This window comes from Engraulis encrasicolus, chromosome 8 (genome assembly GCF_034702125.1).
Source record: "Engraulis encrasicolus isolate BLACKSEA-1 chromosome 8, IST_EnEncr_1.0, whole genome shotgun sequence".
In the NCBI taxonomy this organism is placed as follows: Eukaryota; Metazoa; Chordata; class Actinopteri; order Clupeiformes; family Engraulidae; genus Engraulis; species Engraulis encrasicolus.
Window position 1 is genome coordinate 1856744 of NC_085864.1, and position 17500 is coordinate 1874243.

General features: G+C 46.3%; 1 protein-coding gene across 2 annotated transcripts in view; it reads right to left on the reverse strand.

The window, feature by feature from the left end:
• fndc3a (fibronectin type III domain containing 3A) overlaps positions 1-17500 on the reverse strand; it is a 165375-nt gene that overhangs the window by 81318 nt on the left and 66557 nt on the right. For both annotated transcript variants that reach the window (XM_063204797.1, XM_063204796.1), the window contains one exon: positions 12747-12822. In XM_063204797.1, coding sequence (XP_063060867.1) covers positions 12747-12822 — 76 coding nt within the window. The remainder of the gene's footprint in view (positions 1-12746; positions 12823-17500) is intronic.

Genomic DNA, 17500 nt, shown 5'->3' on the forward strand with positions numbered 1-17500 from the left:
ATAGTGTAGATTGCGCTCTCTATGCTGGAGGATGTGGGCTGTGGTAGGATGTGGCAGGAGGGGGAGGAGCTGTCATGTGGCTGTGGAGGGAGTAAACGCACCATACAGACGGCGGGGAGGTGGCTTAGTGGTGGGGCTTGCTGGGGTGACGGCTATGGGAACTGTACTGTGAACTGTACTGTGGTTGTGGAGGAGACACACCATGCAGACTCAGGGGCGAGGACGGTGGGGAGAGTCTGGGGTCTGGTGGTGGGTTATGGTGATAGGGTTTCAAGGTTTCCTCCGGTAATTACCAGTACTAGTTAAGGCTAAAAGTGCAGTGAAGGTTAGGGCTTGCTGGGGTACCGACTATGGGGACTCCACAGTGTGGAGGAGCTATACTGTGGCTGTGGATGAGAAACAAAATGCAGAATACCGGATGCAGACTATTGGCTACAGTGGCTGTAAGAAGACATTACATTACATTACATTACATCACATGTAGCTGGTGCTTTTATCCAAAACGACTTACATTTATTTTAAGAACAGGGTATGGGTTACAGTACCTGCAGCAGTGTGGGGTTAGGTGCCTTGCTCATGGGCACCTCAGCCATGGAGGGAGGTATGGACTGGAAGGGTGGGTTTTGAACCTGCCACCTTCTGATCTAAAGCCCATCTCCTTAACCACTAGGACATGGCTGGCTATGGGGTGATTTAGAGGTGGTTCAGAGGTCATAACCATAGCGGTGGACACAGGACTATAGATGCAGGCTTTGGCGGTGGGCCGGGGGATGGATGGAGACGAGTTGGCTGGCTGTGGAAATTATGTGGATCCACTGGCAGAGTTTGTTTGTTTATGTGTGTGTTGCAAGTGGCTATTTCATGGTGGAGCTTGCTGGGTTTGAGGACAAACAAATAGGCACCCTGCAGCTGCTAGAGTGGTGGAGTTTGCCGAATGGGGACAAAGAGAGAAGGGGTGAATCCTAAGGGAGGGGCAATGGGTATTCTGAGGTGGGCTAGCTGGCACGATTTTGTGCCATCAAGACAGACTGATCCCTCCAGAGACTGTGGAGTGGGCATGGGAGAGTAGTTTGCTGACAGCGGGCAATGGGGACCCTGGAGAGGTGTACTGGAGATAGCTGGGTGTGTAGACAGGCAGACGAAGGAGACTCCAGGCTGGGGACATGCAGGCATTACATTACAGTACATTACGTTACACTTAGCTGACACTTTTTAAAAAAATCCAAAGCGACTGATATTGCAGGATATTGGATACAGGGCCTGGAGCATTGTGAGGTTAGTTGCCTAGCTCAAGGGCACTTGAGCCATGGATGAAGGAAGGGATTGGTAAGGGAGGGGATTGAACATGCAACCCTGTCATCTAGGGGCCAATTCCTAACGCCTTACACCACGGCTGTCCCCACGCAGGGCCAGTTCTAGTCTACCCCTTCCCTTTTTGTGCATTTAGAAAATAAACATGGCGTTCGAGCACTCCTTATCTTCTACATATTACTACTACTGAATCCACATGAATAGTCATTGTCAATGTTAAGTTAAATGTTTTATTTCACTTGATATTCGAATTCTGTGGGGCTTTCGGGTAGCCTGGTCCTGACCATCCCATAATACTACCATTTCCATTTCGTATTCATGGTCTGGACTTTGTTTCATCTGACGCGATTGCAGGAAGCAGGAAGGACTTTCGGAAAAATCAGTATTTAACTTATAAGTTGTTGAACAAACATGTCTGACGTCTATCTATGGTGTTGTAGGACCGTTTAACAGACATGTCTGACAGAACATCCTAAAATTACAATGTAGGACTGTTTGTCAGAACACCAGCGCAAATCCTGCCGGTCAACATCGCTCTACAGAAGACAGGTACCAGACGTAGTGCGGAGCCACTGGGGACCCTGGAATGGTGTGCTGGAGATTGCTGATTGGACACACAAGGGTATGCGTGTGTGTGTGTGTGTGTGTGTGTGTGTGTGTGTGTGTGTGTGTGTGTGCGCGTGTGTCTCCTCTCCTCTTGTTCACTTGCTGCTGTAGCTCGCTTGCCCGCTCAGTTGCACGGTATCCAGCCTGGCACACTGAATCACTGCTGCAGTGAGTCACATCACATAAACACAGGCATGCACGCACACACATGCACACACCTCTCATTCGTTGCCAATGCTGACACCCTCTATTGCTCTATCTGCTTCTCTTTTCCATCCCTCTATATCTCTCGCTATCTTTTCACTCACCCTGGTAAGTCATCTCTCTTCCTTCACATTTTCATCTATCCTCTGCTTCTCTCCATTCTCCCTACTTCCACTTATCCCATCCTTTCCATGTATCTCTTTACCTTCCTCCCTCCCTCCCTCCCTCCATCTCCGCCTCTGTCCGTGTTTGCCTGCCTGAAGTTCCATCTGCCTCTGCCTCCCTCTCTCCCATGGGGGTACTGTGTCCACAGGCGTGGGCATTGGAGCATAGAGCACTGGGCCAAGTCCCAACATGGCCACTCTTTACACAACAAAACACAGCACAAACTGTCTCTCTCTCTGTCTGTCTGTCTTACTCGATCTCTCACTCGCTCGCTTTCTCTCCCACTCTTCAGCCTTTCTGCACATAACCTGTCTGCCTGCCTTCTCTTCCTGCCTGTCTGCCTACACTGAGCTTGCTGGCAAGCCGACCACTTGGTAAATGAACAAACCACCACCTTCTGTGGTGTTAGAGCACCCACCACAAACTGCTGATACAGCTTGCGAAACAACAGTGTTGAGCTTAGCAAAAACTACTTTTTTGTTGTTTATTTATTTCAGGCTCGCTTAAAGGCACAGTTCACTGTGAAGACTACACTGTTTGCCGCCTACTACTACTGGCTAGCTTGCTGAGCAATGGTCAGTTACGACACTACACCATCAGACTTGGCAACTATAATTAAAAAAATTTAGCAGAGTTACCACAGTTCCTTTGGAAATGCTCTATGAACACCAAAAGGCTGGAGGCACTGTACTGTGGTAAGAAAAGCAGGCATTCTCCTCAAGTAGTACCCGTGCACTGCATAACATTTACTTCACTTGGTTCCAACTGAGGCGGTGTTCATACATACCCGAGTATTTTCAAAAACGGAGACCTTTCCCTTTGTTTGTGCCTTTCATTTATACACAAAAGGAGGTTTTTCCTCTGAAAACGAATCTTCAGGTAGACGCTCATATATGAACAGAGAAAAGCAGAGACTTGAATGGCATTCTCCTTTCTGCGCTCAGGCTTAACCTATCTACGACAGCTCTGGGCAGCAGATTTATGTGGATTTACTGATGGTGTGAACAAAGATATTTTGGTGAAGGTAGGGGAGAAAATTGTTCATTTATCAAAATACTCTGTTATGTATACGCATCCTGCATAGGGAAAGGGATATTTATTTATCATATCCCTTGTCTCCCGTATTTACCAAGTATTGTCCCGAGTTCTAGCCACAAAAAACAAACAAACAAACAAACGAAAAACACTGCGTCATCAAAAGGATCATGCATGGTTATTCATGCTATGTTTGGTAACAGTGTGTTCATATTTGATCTTTTCAGTGTTATGTCTGGGCTTTTTTAAGTCTGATCTAAAAATGTTTCAGTGCCATTGGGATATTTTCAGTTACCGGACAAGGCAAAGCCCTATTCAACTCAGTCTATTGCTGTCTAAGTAGAGAGGATATGAAGACGAAAGCAACACCCCCCACCCCATACACACATTCAAGCACGCACACACAGACATGCATGCACGCGTACACACACATTCATGCACGTACACACACACGCACGCATGCACGTACACACACACGCACGCATGCATACACACACGGACACACACAAAGAGGAAGTTTAAAAAACAGCCACTGTCCTTCACCTCGGTTGCCCCAGTAGCCTCCAATACCCCCAAACACACACACACACACGCACGCACACACACACACACTTACGCACACACACACAACGCTCCACTTCCTCCTTTAGCACTCGACTGCCTCCTCGCATCAAGCCCGCAGGCAGGCAGGCAGGCAGGCAGGCAGGCAGGCAGGCAGTCAGTCATGAGACACGTGGATCCTACGCACTTCCAGCAGCTAAAAATACTTGAATGAACACACAAATAGAAGCAGCACGGAACAAACCACAAAAAAATAGGAGGAGGGGAATCAGGGGAAGAAGGGGGCGAGATAGGGAGAGAGGGGGAGGAGAGAGAGAGAGAGAGAGAGAGAGAGAGAGAGAGAGAGAGAGAGAGAGAGAGAGAGAGAGAGAGAGAGAGAGAAAACAGAGCGGAGAAAAAAAAGAGAGATGAAGAGAGATGAAGGAGGGATAGAATGAGAGAAGGAGGAGTTTCAGAGATAGAGGGATGGATAGATAGAAAGATGTTGAGGGATAAAGAGAGATAAAGAGAGATAAAGAGAGAGAGGAAGACTGAAAAAAGCGGAAGAATGGAGAGAGAGAAAGAGAGAGAGAGAGAGAGAGAGAGAGAGATAGAGAGAGAGAGAGGAGGGAAGGAGAAAGAGATGGTTTCAACAGAAGAGGGTCCTGGGCATTTCATTCTCTCAATTCTTTCCATCTTCGCTGCCCCTCCGCCCCTTCTCCTCTCCTCCTTCATGTTCCTTCTCATTCTCTTCTCCTTCCTGCAGCCCATTCAAAGGTTAGGGGTTAAGCATGCACACACACACACACACATACACACGCACACACGCACACACAACCACGCGCACACACACACACACACACATACACACACACACGCGCGCACGCACGCACGCACGCACGCACACACGCACACACACACACACACTCCCCCTCTCCCTGTGTACCCGAATACCGGTGAGTCATCATTCCATCCACGTCACAGAGAGACGAGCACACCCGGTGACAGGGCCAGTTAACAGCAGCCGCACTCATCCGTGCACGCATTCCATCCTCTCTCTCTGTCTCTCTCTCTCTTCGTCTCTCCATCACTTCCTCCACCTACCCCCTTCCTTTCCTCTGTAACCTTCTTACCCTCTCACAATTATCTCTCTCTCTCTCCCAGTATACTTCCCTTCTTTCTTTCTTATTTCTTTCCTTCCTTCATTTTTCTTTTTTTCTTCCTTTCCTTTCTTTCCTTCTTCCTCCCCCTTCCCACCCGACCCCCACCTCATCACCCCCTTGGCACCACAGGGGAAGCAAAGGGGCCAGCATCTCTCTCATTCATTCACACGCGCCAAATTTAGTACAGTGTCAGACAGTGGAGTGGGGAGGGTCAGACAGGGGGGTTTAGTGTGTGTGTGTGTGAGAGAGAGTGAGTGTGTGTGTGTTGGTGGGGAGACTTGGGTCTGGGTGTACGGTGTGTGTGTGTGTGTGTGTGTGTGTGTGTGTGTGTGTGTGTGTGTGTGTGTGTGTGTGTGTGTGTGTGTGTGTGTGTGTGTGTGTGTGTGTGTGTCCCTGAGTGACCGATCGGTCCCCATGTAACGGAGTAGAACTTTTGTCCGTAGCGTCATGATGAGGCTCTAGAGCAGTGTTTCCCAACCAGGGGTACGTGTACCACTAGGGGTACGCGAGCACACTGCAGGGGGTACTTGGAATGATATTATTATAACAAATGTATGGAGCAGTCACATCAGGACAGGGAAAGCGATATAAAACATGAATTAGGGGGTACTCATGGCACAACAAAGAGGTTTAGGGGGTACGCGAGACAAAAAAGGTTGGGAAACACTGCTCTAGAGAGTAAGCACAGTAGGCGCCTGCCTACCAAGCGCTGGCTCAGCCTTGCCCAAGACCATCAGTCCCCCTTTCACACCTTTAACCAACACATTTCCCAGTTACAGACACACACACACACACACACAAACACTTTTTTTCCGTGGCTACATTCACACATGCACGCACACTGTACACACAACCTTCTACCATTACTGAATACACACACACACACAAACGTGTGCGCAAACACATGTGCACAAACATGCGCACACACATGCACTTCATTCATTGCACACACAGGTACACACAAACCCCAAACACATCATCTAAAATCTCCACATAACCCTCCTGTGACCTGGTGCATCGCATCACATGCCCGTTTCCCGGACAGGCTTCATACCCGATAACCCACCACATCACCACTCACTCTCAATCACGAGGACGCGGCCGACACAAGGCAACTCCCTTCACTAATGAAGTGCAACAGATAGGAGATATACTAGAGGGTGTTGAGACATGCCCTCATTTGGCAGTTGTGACAGACAGCATGGTGCAAAATAGTGATGATGCACTTGCACAAGACGAATGGCAAACTTGCAACTTTCTTGCAGATGTTGTGTATTAAAGGAAACAGCGAAATGGTCAGTGTGCGAGAGTTTTTTTTTCTTTCTTCAAATTGTCTGACACAAAGAATGGTGGGAATAGAACGTCTTCCTTCAGGAGCTAAACCCTGGGCTCTACTCCACGTCAGCATCTCCACTAGCTCCACTTGGCTCCCACTGTGTAGATTAGTGTTTGTAAACGGGGGCTGTAGAGCCCCACAGGGCGTGTTAGGGAGTCCTCGGGAGGCATTGAGAAGAAGATAGCTGGGGTGCGCGGCACAAAGTTGCAATTGGCAGGCATTAGTCTATTTCATTGATTTGAGAGAGATAAGCTTACAATATCCCACTAAAATTGCGGTGATGCACTTTGCACAACATGAATGGTGGAAGAAAGAAGAAGTTGGAGGAAGTTTTCTTTCTGCAAGAGTGGAGCTCACCCTGGTCTGGACTCTAGTCGATTGTTGGCTCATGCAGTCAGAGATAGCTAGAGAGGTAACATCCTGCGATAATGCGATAATGTTGCGATGATGCCCTTGCACAACATGAATGGTGGAAGAAAATGTCTTCTTTCTGCAAGAGTGGAGCTACACTTGTGCTAGCATCTGGTTGGCTCTTGGCTCATGCAGCCAGAGATGGACAGACAAGATTCAACAAAAAACGTTGATGATGCACTTGCGCAACAGGAGTGGTGGAAGGAAATGTCTTTATTCTGCAAGAGTAGAGCTTACCCGGGCCTGGACCTCCAGCTCTACTACTACATATCAGCCATGACCAAGATGAGGTGTACACAGTCAGCTGGAAATCGAAAAGAGATGGATAAGATGGACAAAATGCTGCAGAGTCATGCACTGAATGAAAAATGGTGCGAGAGTGTTTCTGCAAGAGTGGAGCTTAGCCGGGCTGGACTCTACCCTCTTTCATGAGCCCAGACAAACTGTTGGCTCAGACAGCAAGATGATGGTAGACGGACAACAAGTAAACAACAAAAATAGTGACGATGCAAAAGGTGGGGAGGTGCGATGGAAAGTTTTCTTTCTGCAAGAGTGGAGCTTACCCCTGGACTCCTGGGGCCTCATTTATCATCAGTTCGTATAATGTCTTCTAAAGTGTGTCTTACGAGTGAAATTTAGAATGTTCGCAAGTACAGAAAAATCGGGATTTATGAAACGTGCGTTGGCTGTTCGTACGCACACGTCTGCATGATAAATCCCACACCTTCCAAATCACTGTGCACGCGCGCATTCGGGGTAATTTGCATCCCGAAACGCCTCCAAATAACCATATATGGTATTAAAATATATTCAAATGCCATGTGAATTCGAAGGCCCCACCCTGTTTGGACACACATGAACACATGCGGATACACACGCCAGTTGAAGCGCTGGCGGGAAGTGTGGAGATAGAAACATTTCTGCGGCAGAAGTGGAGGTGCTTTCGACAGGAGGAGGACAGTGTTTCAAAATAAGTAAAAGAAGGAGACACACATGGACGAAAACACTGAAAAATAGCACACTGTCATACTCCATTGTCATTCAAAGCAAACTGTACCTTGCACGGTCAATATTATTTGCAATTTTGTGTTTCTTCCACTCGCACGCATGGTCTGAGGTGTGCGTAGATTTAGGCACATTTCTACGTTCAAGTACATGTTCATAAATCCCATACTTTGCTCAGGAATGATCGCACGCACGCTTTACGCACATATCTGTGCCTAAGAACGCTTGATAAATGAGGCCCCTGGACCTTTGGTATCAGGCCGCCAAACTATTGGCTTGTGCAGCCAGAGATGGATAGATAAGACAAAATGCTACAAAAAATAGTGATGCACAATATTAGAGGTTTTGGATGAGGGAAAAGTCTTCTTTCTAAGTGAAGCTTAGCCTGGCCAGGCGTCTAGTTGGTTGGCTCATAGAGCCAGAGATGGATAGATAAGACAACAACATGCTACACAAATAGTGGTGACGCATCACTACAATGATGTGCACAATGTGTGTGATGTGCAAGTGGACCGTCACCTTGGAGCCTTGACTGGACTTTGGTGTCTGCCAGGTCAAACTGTTGCCTCGTACGGCCACAGATAAATATAGTAGAGAGACAGACAGCAAGCAACAAAAATAGTAATGATGCATCACTTCAATGGTGTGTGTGTGTGTGTGTGTGTGTGTGTGTGTGTGTGTGTGTGTGTGTGTGTGTGTGTGTGTGTGTGTGTGTGTGTGTGTGTGTGTGTGTGTGTGTGTGTGTGTGTGTGTGTGTGTGTGTGTGTGTGTGTGTGCCTAGATATGACCAAAAGCAGTGATGCACAATATCATTGATTTGGGATGGGGAAAAAACGTCTTTCTGCAAGAGTCGAGCTTAACCGGGAGCCTAGACTCTGGCATCAACCAAACTTTTGTCAAAAAGTCAACATGCTCCTTTTTTGCTTCTACCAGTAGTGGTTCAGAGGTGCAGCGCAAAGTGCAAAGGCAGGTCAGATGCCTTAGCTCAAGTTTTTCTTCAACGATAAATGATCACAAAAACAAGGTATTTTTGACAGAAATGCTAGAGAGAAATGCTAAATAAATGTAATGTAAATAATACCAAAGTAATCGCAATGATGATTTTGTGCAGGAGTGGAGCTTACCCTGAAGCCTAGACTGGAGTCTGGTGCTATCTGTCCAGCCAAACTGCTGGCTCTGTGGACCAGTTCATCAAGAGAGGCAGGGCTGGCCAGCCTGCCTGCCTGGATGCTTGGAGAAGCCCAGTGCACTAATTCAATTATGCCTACCCCCACCCCGTCACAGGGCTCGGCTAGAGCCAGATTACTGAGCACTAACCTCTGCCAGAATCCCCCCTCAGAGGCAGAGGAGAGCCGGCAGGCAGGGGGATGGGGATGGCAATGAGCTATGTGGAGATCTGTGTGTGAGGGAATATAAGAGAGATAGTGAGAGAGAGAGCGAGAGAGAGCGAGAGAGAGAGAGAGAGAGAGAGAGAGAGAGAGAGAGAGAGAGCGAGAGAGCGAGCGAGCGAGAGAGAGAGAGAGAGAGAGAGAGAGAGAGAGAGAGAGAGAGAGCGAGAGAGAGAGAGCGAGAGAGAGAGAGCGAGAGAGCGAGCGAGCGAGCGAGAGAGAGAGAGAGAGAGAGAGCGAGAGAGCGAGCGAGCGAGAGAGAGAGAGAGAGAGAGAGAGAGAGAGAGAGAGAGAGAAGAGTGTGTGTGTGTGTGTGTGTGTGTGTGTGTGTGTGTGTGTGTGTGTGTGTGTGTGTGTGTGTGTGTGTGTGTGTGTGTGTGTGTGTGTGTGTGTGTGTGTGTGCGAGCGCGCATTTCTGTGAGAAAAATGGTGTATGAAAGAGTGTAATGGTGTGTGTGCATAAGAGACAGTGTTTGAAAGAGTGTGTATGTGTGTGTGTGTGTGTATGCGTGTATGAGAGGAAGCAGAGGGGATGTTGAGAATAGTATGTGTGTGTGTGTGCGTGTGCGTGGTGTTAAATCATTGCTGCTTCCACCTAATCGTTACAGACTACATGGGCGCAGGGTGGGGTGGGCCAAATCTCTCCAAAAATGCACCTCAATCGTCCTCTCTCTTCCCCTCTCTGACTCCCACTGCTAGCAGCGAGATACTATTTTTAATGGCAGCTCCCTCCGCTTGCTCCTTTCGCCTACTGTGCGGCCGCGGAGGAGGAGTGGAGTTCCTTCTGCTGCTGTGGCCAGGATTCCATCTATCAGCGAGAAAATCTGCAAATAAATCCCCTCGATAATCAATATCGACCGACAAAAAAGTTAGCTCACGATTAGGGCTCGGTGGTTTCACATTTGGCATTGTTGTTGCTGATGCAGTGCTATACTGTATGACTTTTCTCTTAGTACTTTACGGGCCGATTCAAACCGAAAAACCGTGAGTCACAAGAAGTATGTTGTCCTGTCGACTGGAAAAGGTAAAGATCATATATCATGGCACTGCTTTAAAGGTTATAGCGAAAAAAAGTATCTCCTTCTAGAAACATCGTCTCTCTTTTGGTAAAGGTTATTTATTACAGTAGAGGAAGCTCACACAAGCGTAACATCACATTTAATATACCTTTTTAATGCTCATGAGTAGGGCTGGGTATTGCAGCCATGTTCCTGTATCGATTCGATTTCGATTCTTAGGGATTTGAATCGATTAATCACGATTCAATTCGATTCGATTCGATTCATTCCACATCGATTCAATCCGTTCCTTTCTTGGTGCCAGGATTTCCCCCAAAAGATGCTGTTGCCTATTTTTATTATATAATGTCAAAGGGCTGTGGCTTGACAGTGTTAATAGATTGCTAATTTGTAATAAGTAGGCCTAGGTCTAATTGACTAATACCTACAGGGTATTTTCCATAGACCTAAATTAAACAAAAAGGACAAAAAGAAAAAGAACCAAAAAATCGATTTTGTGCCCTGTGAATCGATTATGTGAATTTTAAATGATATCGATCGATTCTCGATTGAATCGATTATTTTACCCAGCCCTACTCATGAGGTACGATAAATACAGATGTATCGAGGTCAATGACGTTTTAGTAGTTGTAGCACACGTCAGGGTGGTGTAACCATAGGTACTGCCACTATTGTATGGATTAAATGTTGTTTTGGTTTTAGTGGATTATTTAAGAGGCATATTCATTGCAGTACATAAGTTACCAATTACTAGTTGATTTATGTGTATTAGCTGTATTGCACCACCTGACGTCTGAGCCCAAAACAACGTCCTTGACCCAAATGCCAAAATTACTTCTCGAAGTACATTACTGTTGAAGATTTAACAGTAGATGTTTCTGAAGGATCTTCCCCAGCAGTGAAAAGGTCGGACTTGTGTGCTTGGCAAAAGTTGAAAAAGTGTGGCCAAATCCTCAAAATCTCCCTTTTGTGCAACTTCACTTTTGGGATAGGTATATTGTGGAGGAAGCCAGGTTTGGTGGTGTTCATATCAAATGTTTAAAATGTAGTACATTTTGCATTCGAGTTCTGTCCTGCTGCAAACTCTGTGCGACAACAGTAGCATTCTTTTTTCATATACAGTATATATATATATATAGGTGTATATTTTCAAAAAGAGTACAGCTTTTCTCAGACATGCTGCAAATCTTTGTAAGCAGTGCCTCTTTTGAAGTCCACAACAAAACTGAATCCAGCCTGCTCCCACTCTCCCATACGCACGCACGCACGCACGCACGCACGCACGCACGCACGCACGCACGCACGCACGCACGCACGCACACTCTTGGTCGATCTCCCCAACGGAGTGAAAGTGCGTGCCTCTGCTCCCACATTCCTGTCACAATGCAGCATTCTCAGCGAGCTTCCCACAAAAGTGCCTGTGTCACATCGCAACAATAGTTCTAGTAGAAGAGATAAGGGGGGTTCGCGGGGTGCTTGTAACACATCTCCATTAAGCATGTCCAAACAAATTCAGCTGAACGCGCCGAGCATACGGTGCTGTTATGACGGCGGCACTAGCGAAGCCAGCAATTAGCACTTGCTAGGCCGCTTGGAATTGTGGGTAGACGACGGAGGGGAGTAATTCCAACCATGCCCTTCGATGCAAGGCTTACACGAGACCTGTTATGATTGGTAAACAAAAAGCACCTGCCAATGATTCCAAGTGTGTGTGTGTGTGTGTGTGTGTGTGTGTGTGTGTGTGTGTGTGTGTGTGTGTGTGTGTGTGTTTGGCATGAAGTGAGAATGATGATGCGATCGGCAGGTGTTGGTATGTCACACATAGTAGCACCGTGCTGGAACAATCCACAAAAGGTGTCAGAGGAGTATTCAGAATATCCAAAAGCCAAACTTCAGTTGGAAGGGTACAGTACAACAGTGTCAGGCAGCCAATGCACCAACACTTGGTCCATGTTCAACACAGGCAGTTGCCAAAAAAATAATTCATTCCCGACTCCCAAAGAGAGAAAGACAAAAGCAAAACAAATACACATCCAAAACATTGTTAATTATAACCCTCCCCGCGGCCATGATCACAAAAGGGATAGCATACCAAAACACCTCGCTTGGCATTTGTATTAAACACAAAAGAGCAAAAAACTCTTTGACGGCCAAATGTAGTGTAGTGTACTGTGGTGGAGTCGCTACTTTAATGACTCTTTAATGATTTTGGGTGCAGTGAGACAAATAATTAGAGGATTCAGGAGATTCAATTAGAAAATTCTCAAGAATTCAAGAGCTTCTTTTATCATCATTCTTTTATCTCCGGATCGCAGTGCATCCCCACATGGCCAATCATGTAAAGAAATATAACTACAGAGCTCAAGGAGAACTAAATCCCAAAGAAGTGGTCTACGAGAATAGAGACAATGAAATGTACTCATGCCACATTTGTCAAAATCAAAAACATACAGAGTGACCTTTGAACTACACACATAATCTATTTACAGAGCCTAGTGGTAGTAATGGAACACACAGACAGTCAGTAAGACAGACGAACAGACAGACAGAGTAGAGGCCTTACCTGTGATACACTGGATGTGACCATCCTCTCTCTGGATTGTGAAGGCCTCGCCTGGGTTTACCTGCACCAAGATTACCTGAAAGAGAGAAGAGACAAGCACATTAACCCTCCAGAGGCAACAGGAAATCAATGGGAGTAGATTTTCAAAATGGTTCAAAAGAAAAACATGTCGTAAAACCTTCAAGAAGGCAAGAGGAAACATACAAAGTAACCGCCCAAATACCTCTCACAACAGAAGGAGAGTCAGTCCTCAGAATGCACACACGGAGACGAGAGTGTGCCTTCCTACTATCACTCAAATTTACCCTTATCAGTTGGATCGTTGTCCAGGGCGCAGAGACAAAGGGGACACAGAATTGGGTCCCCATTACAATGTACTGGGTGGGGGGCCTTTCAGAGGACTTTATCCATGGCCTGGCCAAAGCTGTCAGTGACTCTGTCCATACATATGTGGGTCAAAGACGTCCAAAAAGGAACTGTCATTCAGTGTAACGCATACCTTCTGCTGACTGTAACTGTGAGAAACATGACTCTTTTTATTTTATTTTTTTCCAGTGAATTCATGAAAGCCTCGGCTGTCATCCATTCACTTGAAACAATTTAAAAATCGTGTTTTTTTTTACAGTTACAGTCAACAGAAGGTATCCGTTACACTGAATGACAGTTCCTTTTTGGACGTCTTAACAAATAAATAAACTGCATTCAGAGCTTCCAATCCACAAAAAGAGCCTCAAGACATATCCATAATGTACGCGTTTATGCAAAACCAATATCTGTTCTCTCTCCTGTCCCCAAACACATGAACATTATTAAAAACACACACACACAGACACACAAGAATATATGGACAGAGTAACGCACACATACAACACTGGACACATCCGACACGCACGCACGCAGACTCACTCAGGAATATAGGCAGACTAATGCACGCAAATGCACTCGCACGCACGCATGCACAACTGGCACATGGTAGCATGCTCCAGGGAATCGCCCACATGGCTATGTCCCTTTTGACTGCCCTGGATGTCCTGGGGCTGCTGTTTATTCTTCTCGCCCCGCCAAGTAAACACATTCCCAGGCAGATCAGAGCTACTGTAGGGCCATCCTCCAGCCTCATGGCTCCGGGGGCCAGTCTCAGGGCCCAGTATTACAGCAAACGGCTACCAAGCGTTACTCACTTCCTGCCGGGATACACGGTGTCGGCCGGGAATGCAGGAAATAGATCAAAATACTCTAACGTTACCACCACTACCAGTGCTTCAGTGCTGACACCATTCCAGTTAAAAGATGCGGATGTGTTGGTCTTAAAGAAGACAAATATACACCGACACAGACAAACATGCATGCACGCACACCAGGGCTCGAAATTAACTTTTTTCCTTTGTGTCCCGCAATGGTCCCGGATTCCACTTTGTATTGTCCCGAATGTAACCAGAAGTGTCCCCATTTTTTTCGCGCCTAAATACGTGGTAAATTATGTCCACGTTCAATTTCATGTGTGATTATGTTTTTTTTTTTTTTGCAGTGCAACTGTGAATTCAGGTCTTTAAGAAAAAATTAGGGTGTGTTAAATCATGAACATCTGTGCCTTATAGGCCTATAGAAAAATGCCTTGAGTAACCGTGCACATTTCGTTTTTCAAGAATATATGAGCATGGTGATATGAGGAAATCTGCATTCAATGACATTATATTTGTCAAACTGATTGCTTTATGCACCTATATAGCCTACCCATCATGTAGGCTATTGTAGACTCTATTGCAGCCAGCCTGTTACTCTGTTGTAGCCTATTTAGCCTACAGAAAAAAACAGCTTTCATTTAGTCTACTACATATCAATAACAATTCAGTGTCTGTTTAGCTTTAGTTAAAAAGTGGCAATAGTCTAACCTAGTCTGACTTTGGCCACTGGTTGTGATGGGCATGCCGGTGGAAGATAGCCAGGCCGTGCCCTCCTAGTGATGCAACAGCTTCAGACAGTCTCGAAGAGATGTGAAAGTCGATGATAATCAGGCTAGGTGGAAGAAGATGCGGTAGGTTTTGGGGCCGCATTAGGAGTATGACAACGCATTGCAAGACGTTTCCTTTCCGCTTTAAATTCACTTGACATTGACATCAAGACAATTTGATAAGTTAACCTAAAAATAAATGCACAAGAGAAAAAACTACGACCGCACACTTAGGCCTATCTCACTTTCGAGAAAGAGAGGGGGATAGGCTAGCATGGAGAGGGAGGGGAGGGGGAGAAAGAGAGGGATTGGAGAGAAATGCGCTGGCAATGCTGTAAAATTGAAGCGCGTTCTTCGTGCTTGTAATCAATGAAGTCAAGGTGGACTTTTTCCCTTTTCAATTAGACCTTGGCTAATAGGCATTTCTGCTTTTACCAGCACAGAAACAATAACACGGATACTTCAACATTAATTAAATAACTGCGTTTGAATGACAATGTTCAGAATATAGGCCTTCATTTCCAGCCACATTTGAATGAAACTGCTTGACGTTCTTGGCTAACAACTACCTCTGTTAGCTTGCTTGCCGTTTCCCTAACTATTTGTTAATGGAAAGTAATTTACAGGCAGTTTCTGATAGCCTATGTATGAATGAGGGTTAATCTACTTAGAGCCAGCTCGCGTTTCTGGTGTTTTGGGCAGATAGCACGCGACAGGTGGCCACAGACAACTGCGCATTGTTTGGGGCTGTTGCTTTGCTTACCTGAAATATTAGCAAAACTGAACTCCATTCCTCTCACAGCTTAACCATGTCTACTGGAATATATCCTTGTTGGCTTGAAAAATCAACAATCCAGAGCCCGTTTTCTCTGAGAGCATTTCTAGTTCAGGGTGAAATGGCCAACGGGACAACCTCTCAGCAGCAGTCCGAAGAAACGCGCGCTTGCAGTCGCAGCTGCGAAATCTTAATCAACATTCTAGAACACAATGCGGACGTTTATAGGAAAGTTTTCTGTTGCTATTTTCGCTGATGGTTGGTGTTGAGTTAGGCTAATGTCCCAGTGTGATGGCTTTGCAAATATAATAGCCTACTTTTTGAATCTTTTCATTTAGGCTATATTTTTGGACGGTCCCGGCATTGTCCCAGAAATGATAACTTTGTGTCCCCACAACATTTTTTATGGTCCCCGGGACGCCGGGACACCGTTAATTTCGAGCGCTGACGCACACACACACACACACACACACACACACACACACACACACACACACACACACACAAACACACGAGTGCACAAGAGAGACCGGTTGTTTTCTGTTTTGGGTTGACGCTTTGTCAAAGGTGGTGTGTGGTGGCTGAGGGTTTGTTTGTTTGGCTGTGGTATTTATGTCTCGAGTGTGACTTGGAAATTGGCTACACTGCATCCGTGACGAGATGAGAAAAATGACTTGCACAAACAGCCATGAGGGGACGATACTGAGCATTAACTATATTCTAAATTAAAAACGTAGATCTTGTTATTACTTTGTACAAGTACAGCGTAGTGGTACCATCAAGCTACAACTCAAACTACTCTAGCTAATCCATTACATTGCATTACATTACATCACATTTACGTATCTGACACTTTTATCCAAAGCAATGTACAGATATGTACAGGGTATTGGTTACAGTCTATGTAGTATGGAGCATTGGGGGGTTAGGTGCCTTGCTCAAGCTTACATCAGCCAGACATGGAGGTGTATGGAGAGGTACGGGTGGGCTTCGGACCTGCAAATCTCTGATCTTAAGTCCACCTCCTCGAACATTATGTCAAGGCTGCCTCATCCAGACATTCTTGATGTGTGTGTGTGCGCGCGCGCGCGTGTGTGTGTGTGTGTGTGTGTGTGTGTGTGTGTGTGTGTGTGTGTGTGTGTGTGTGTGTGTGTGTGTGTGTGTGTGTGTGTATCCATTCCTCCTTTGTGAAGTGAGTGTGCGTGTTCACACGTGTGAGAGCGTGTTTATTAATCAACAACAAATGAGGGTGGTTGGGCAAGACGGCTACGAATGAAAGCTTTCTAATGTGAGAGGGCTATGATAGTGCTTTGTTTGAGTCTGGTTTAGAAAACGCACTCTTGAGGCAGCCCTCCACTTCAGGAGGAGACCATCACCACGACCAGAGAGGACCACGCATTGTCTTAACAGAACATTCTGGAGAGAGAGAGAGAGAGAGAGAAAGAGAGAGAGAGGGAGATAGAGAGAGTTTCTTGACGTCAGCCAACGTCATTCTGCCTGTTCTCAAACAAGAGGAGGGGTGGGTGAGTGGGCTTAGTGCGTGTGTGCATGTGTGTGTGTGTATTTTGAGGTCATCAGGAGAAAAGCAGAAGCCACAGGTTGTGTGTCTGTGAAATCTATGGCGATGCGTTTCCACAGCAAAGCAACCCTCTCCTCTCCTCTCCTCTCCTCTCCTCTCCTCTCCTCTCCTCTCCTCTCCTCTCCTCTCCTCTCCTCTCCTCTCCTCTCAGCCACAGCAACAGCCAGAGTTCTCTCTCTCTATCAGTACCACAAATTCTCCCTCTCCCTCTCTCTCTCTCAGCACCACACACTCACACAACCTGCACACACATTCACCAAAACATCCACGCACATACGTGTACACATATTCCAATCTAGAGAGAGAGAGAGAGAGAGAGAGAGAGAGAGAGAGAATGTGTGTGTGAGTGTGTAGTGTGTGTGTGTGTGTGTGTGTGTGTGTGTGTGTGTGTGTGTGTGTGTGTGTGTGTGTGTGTGTGTGTGTGTGTGTGTGTGTGTGTGTGTGTGTGT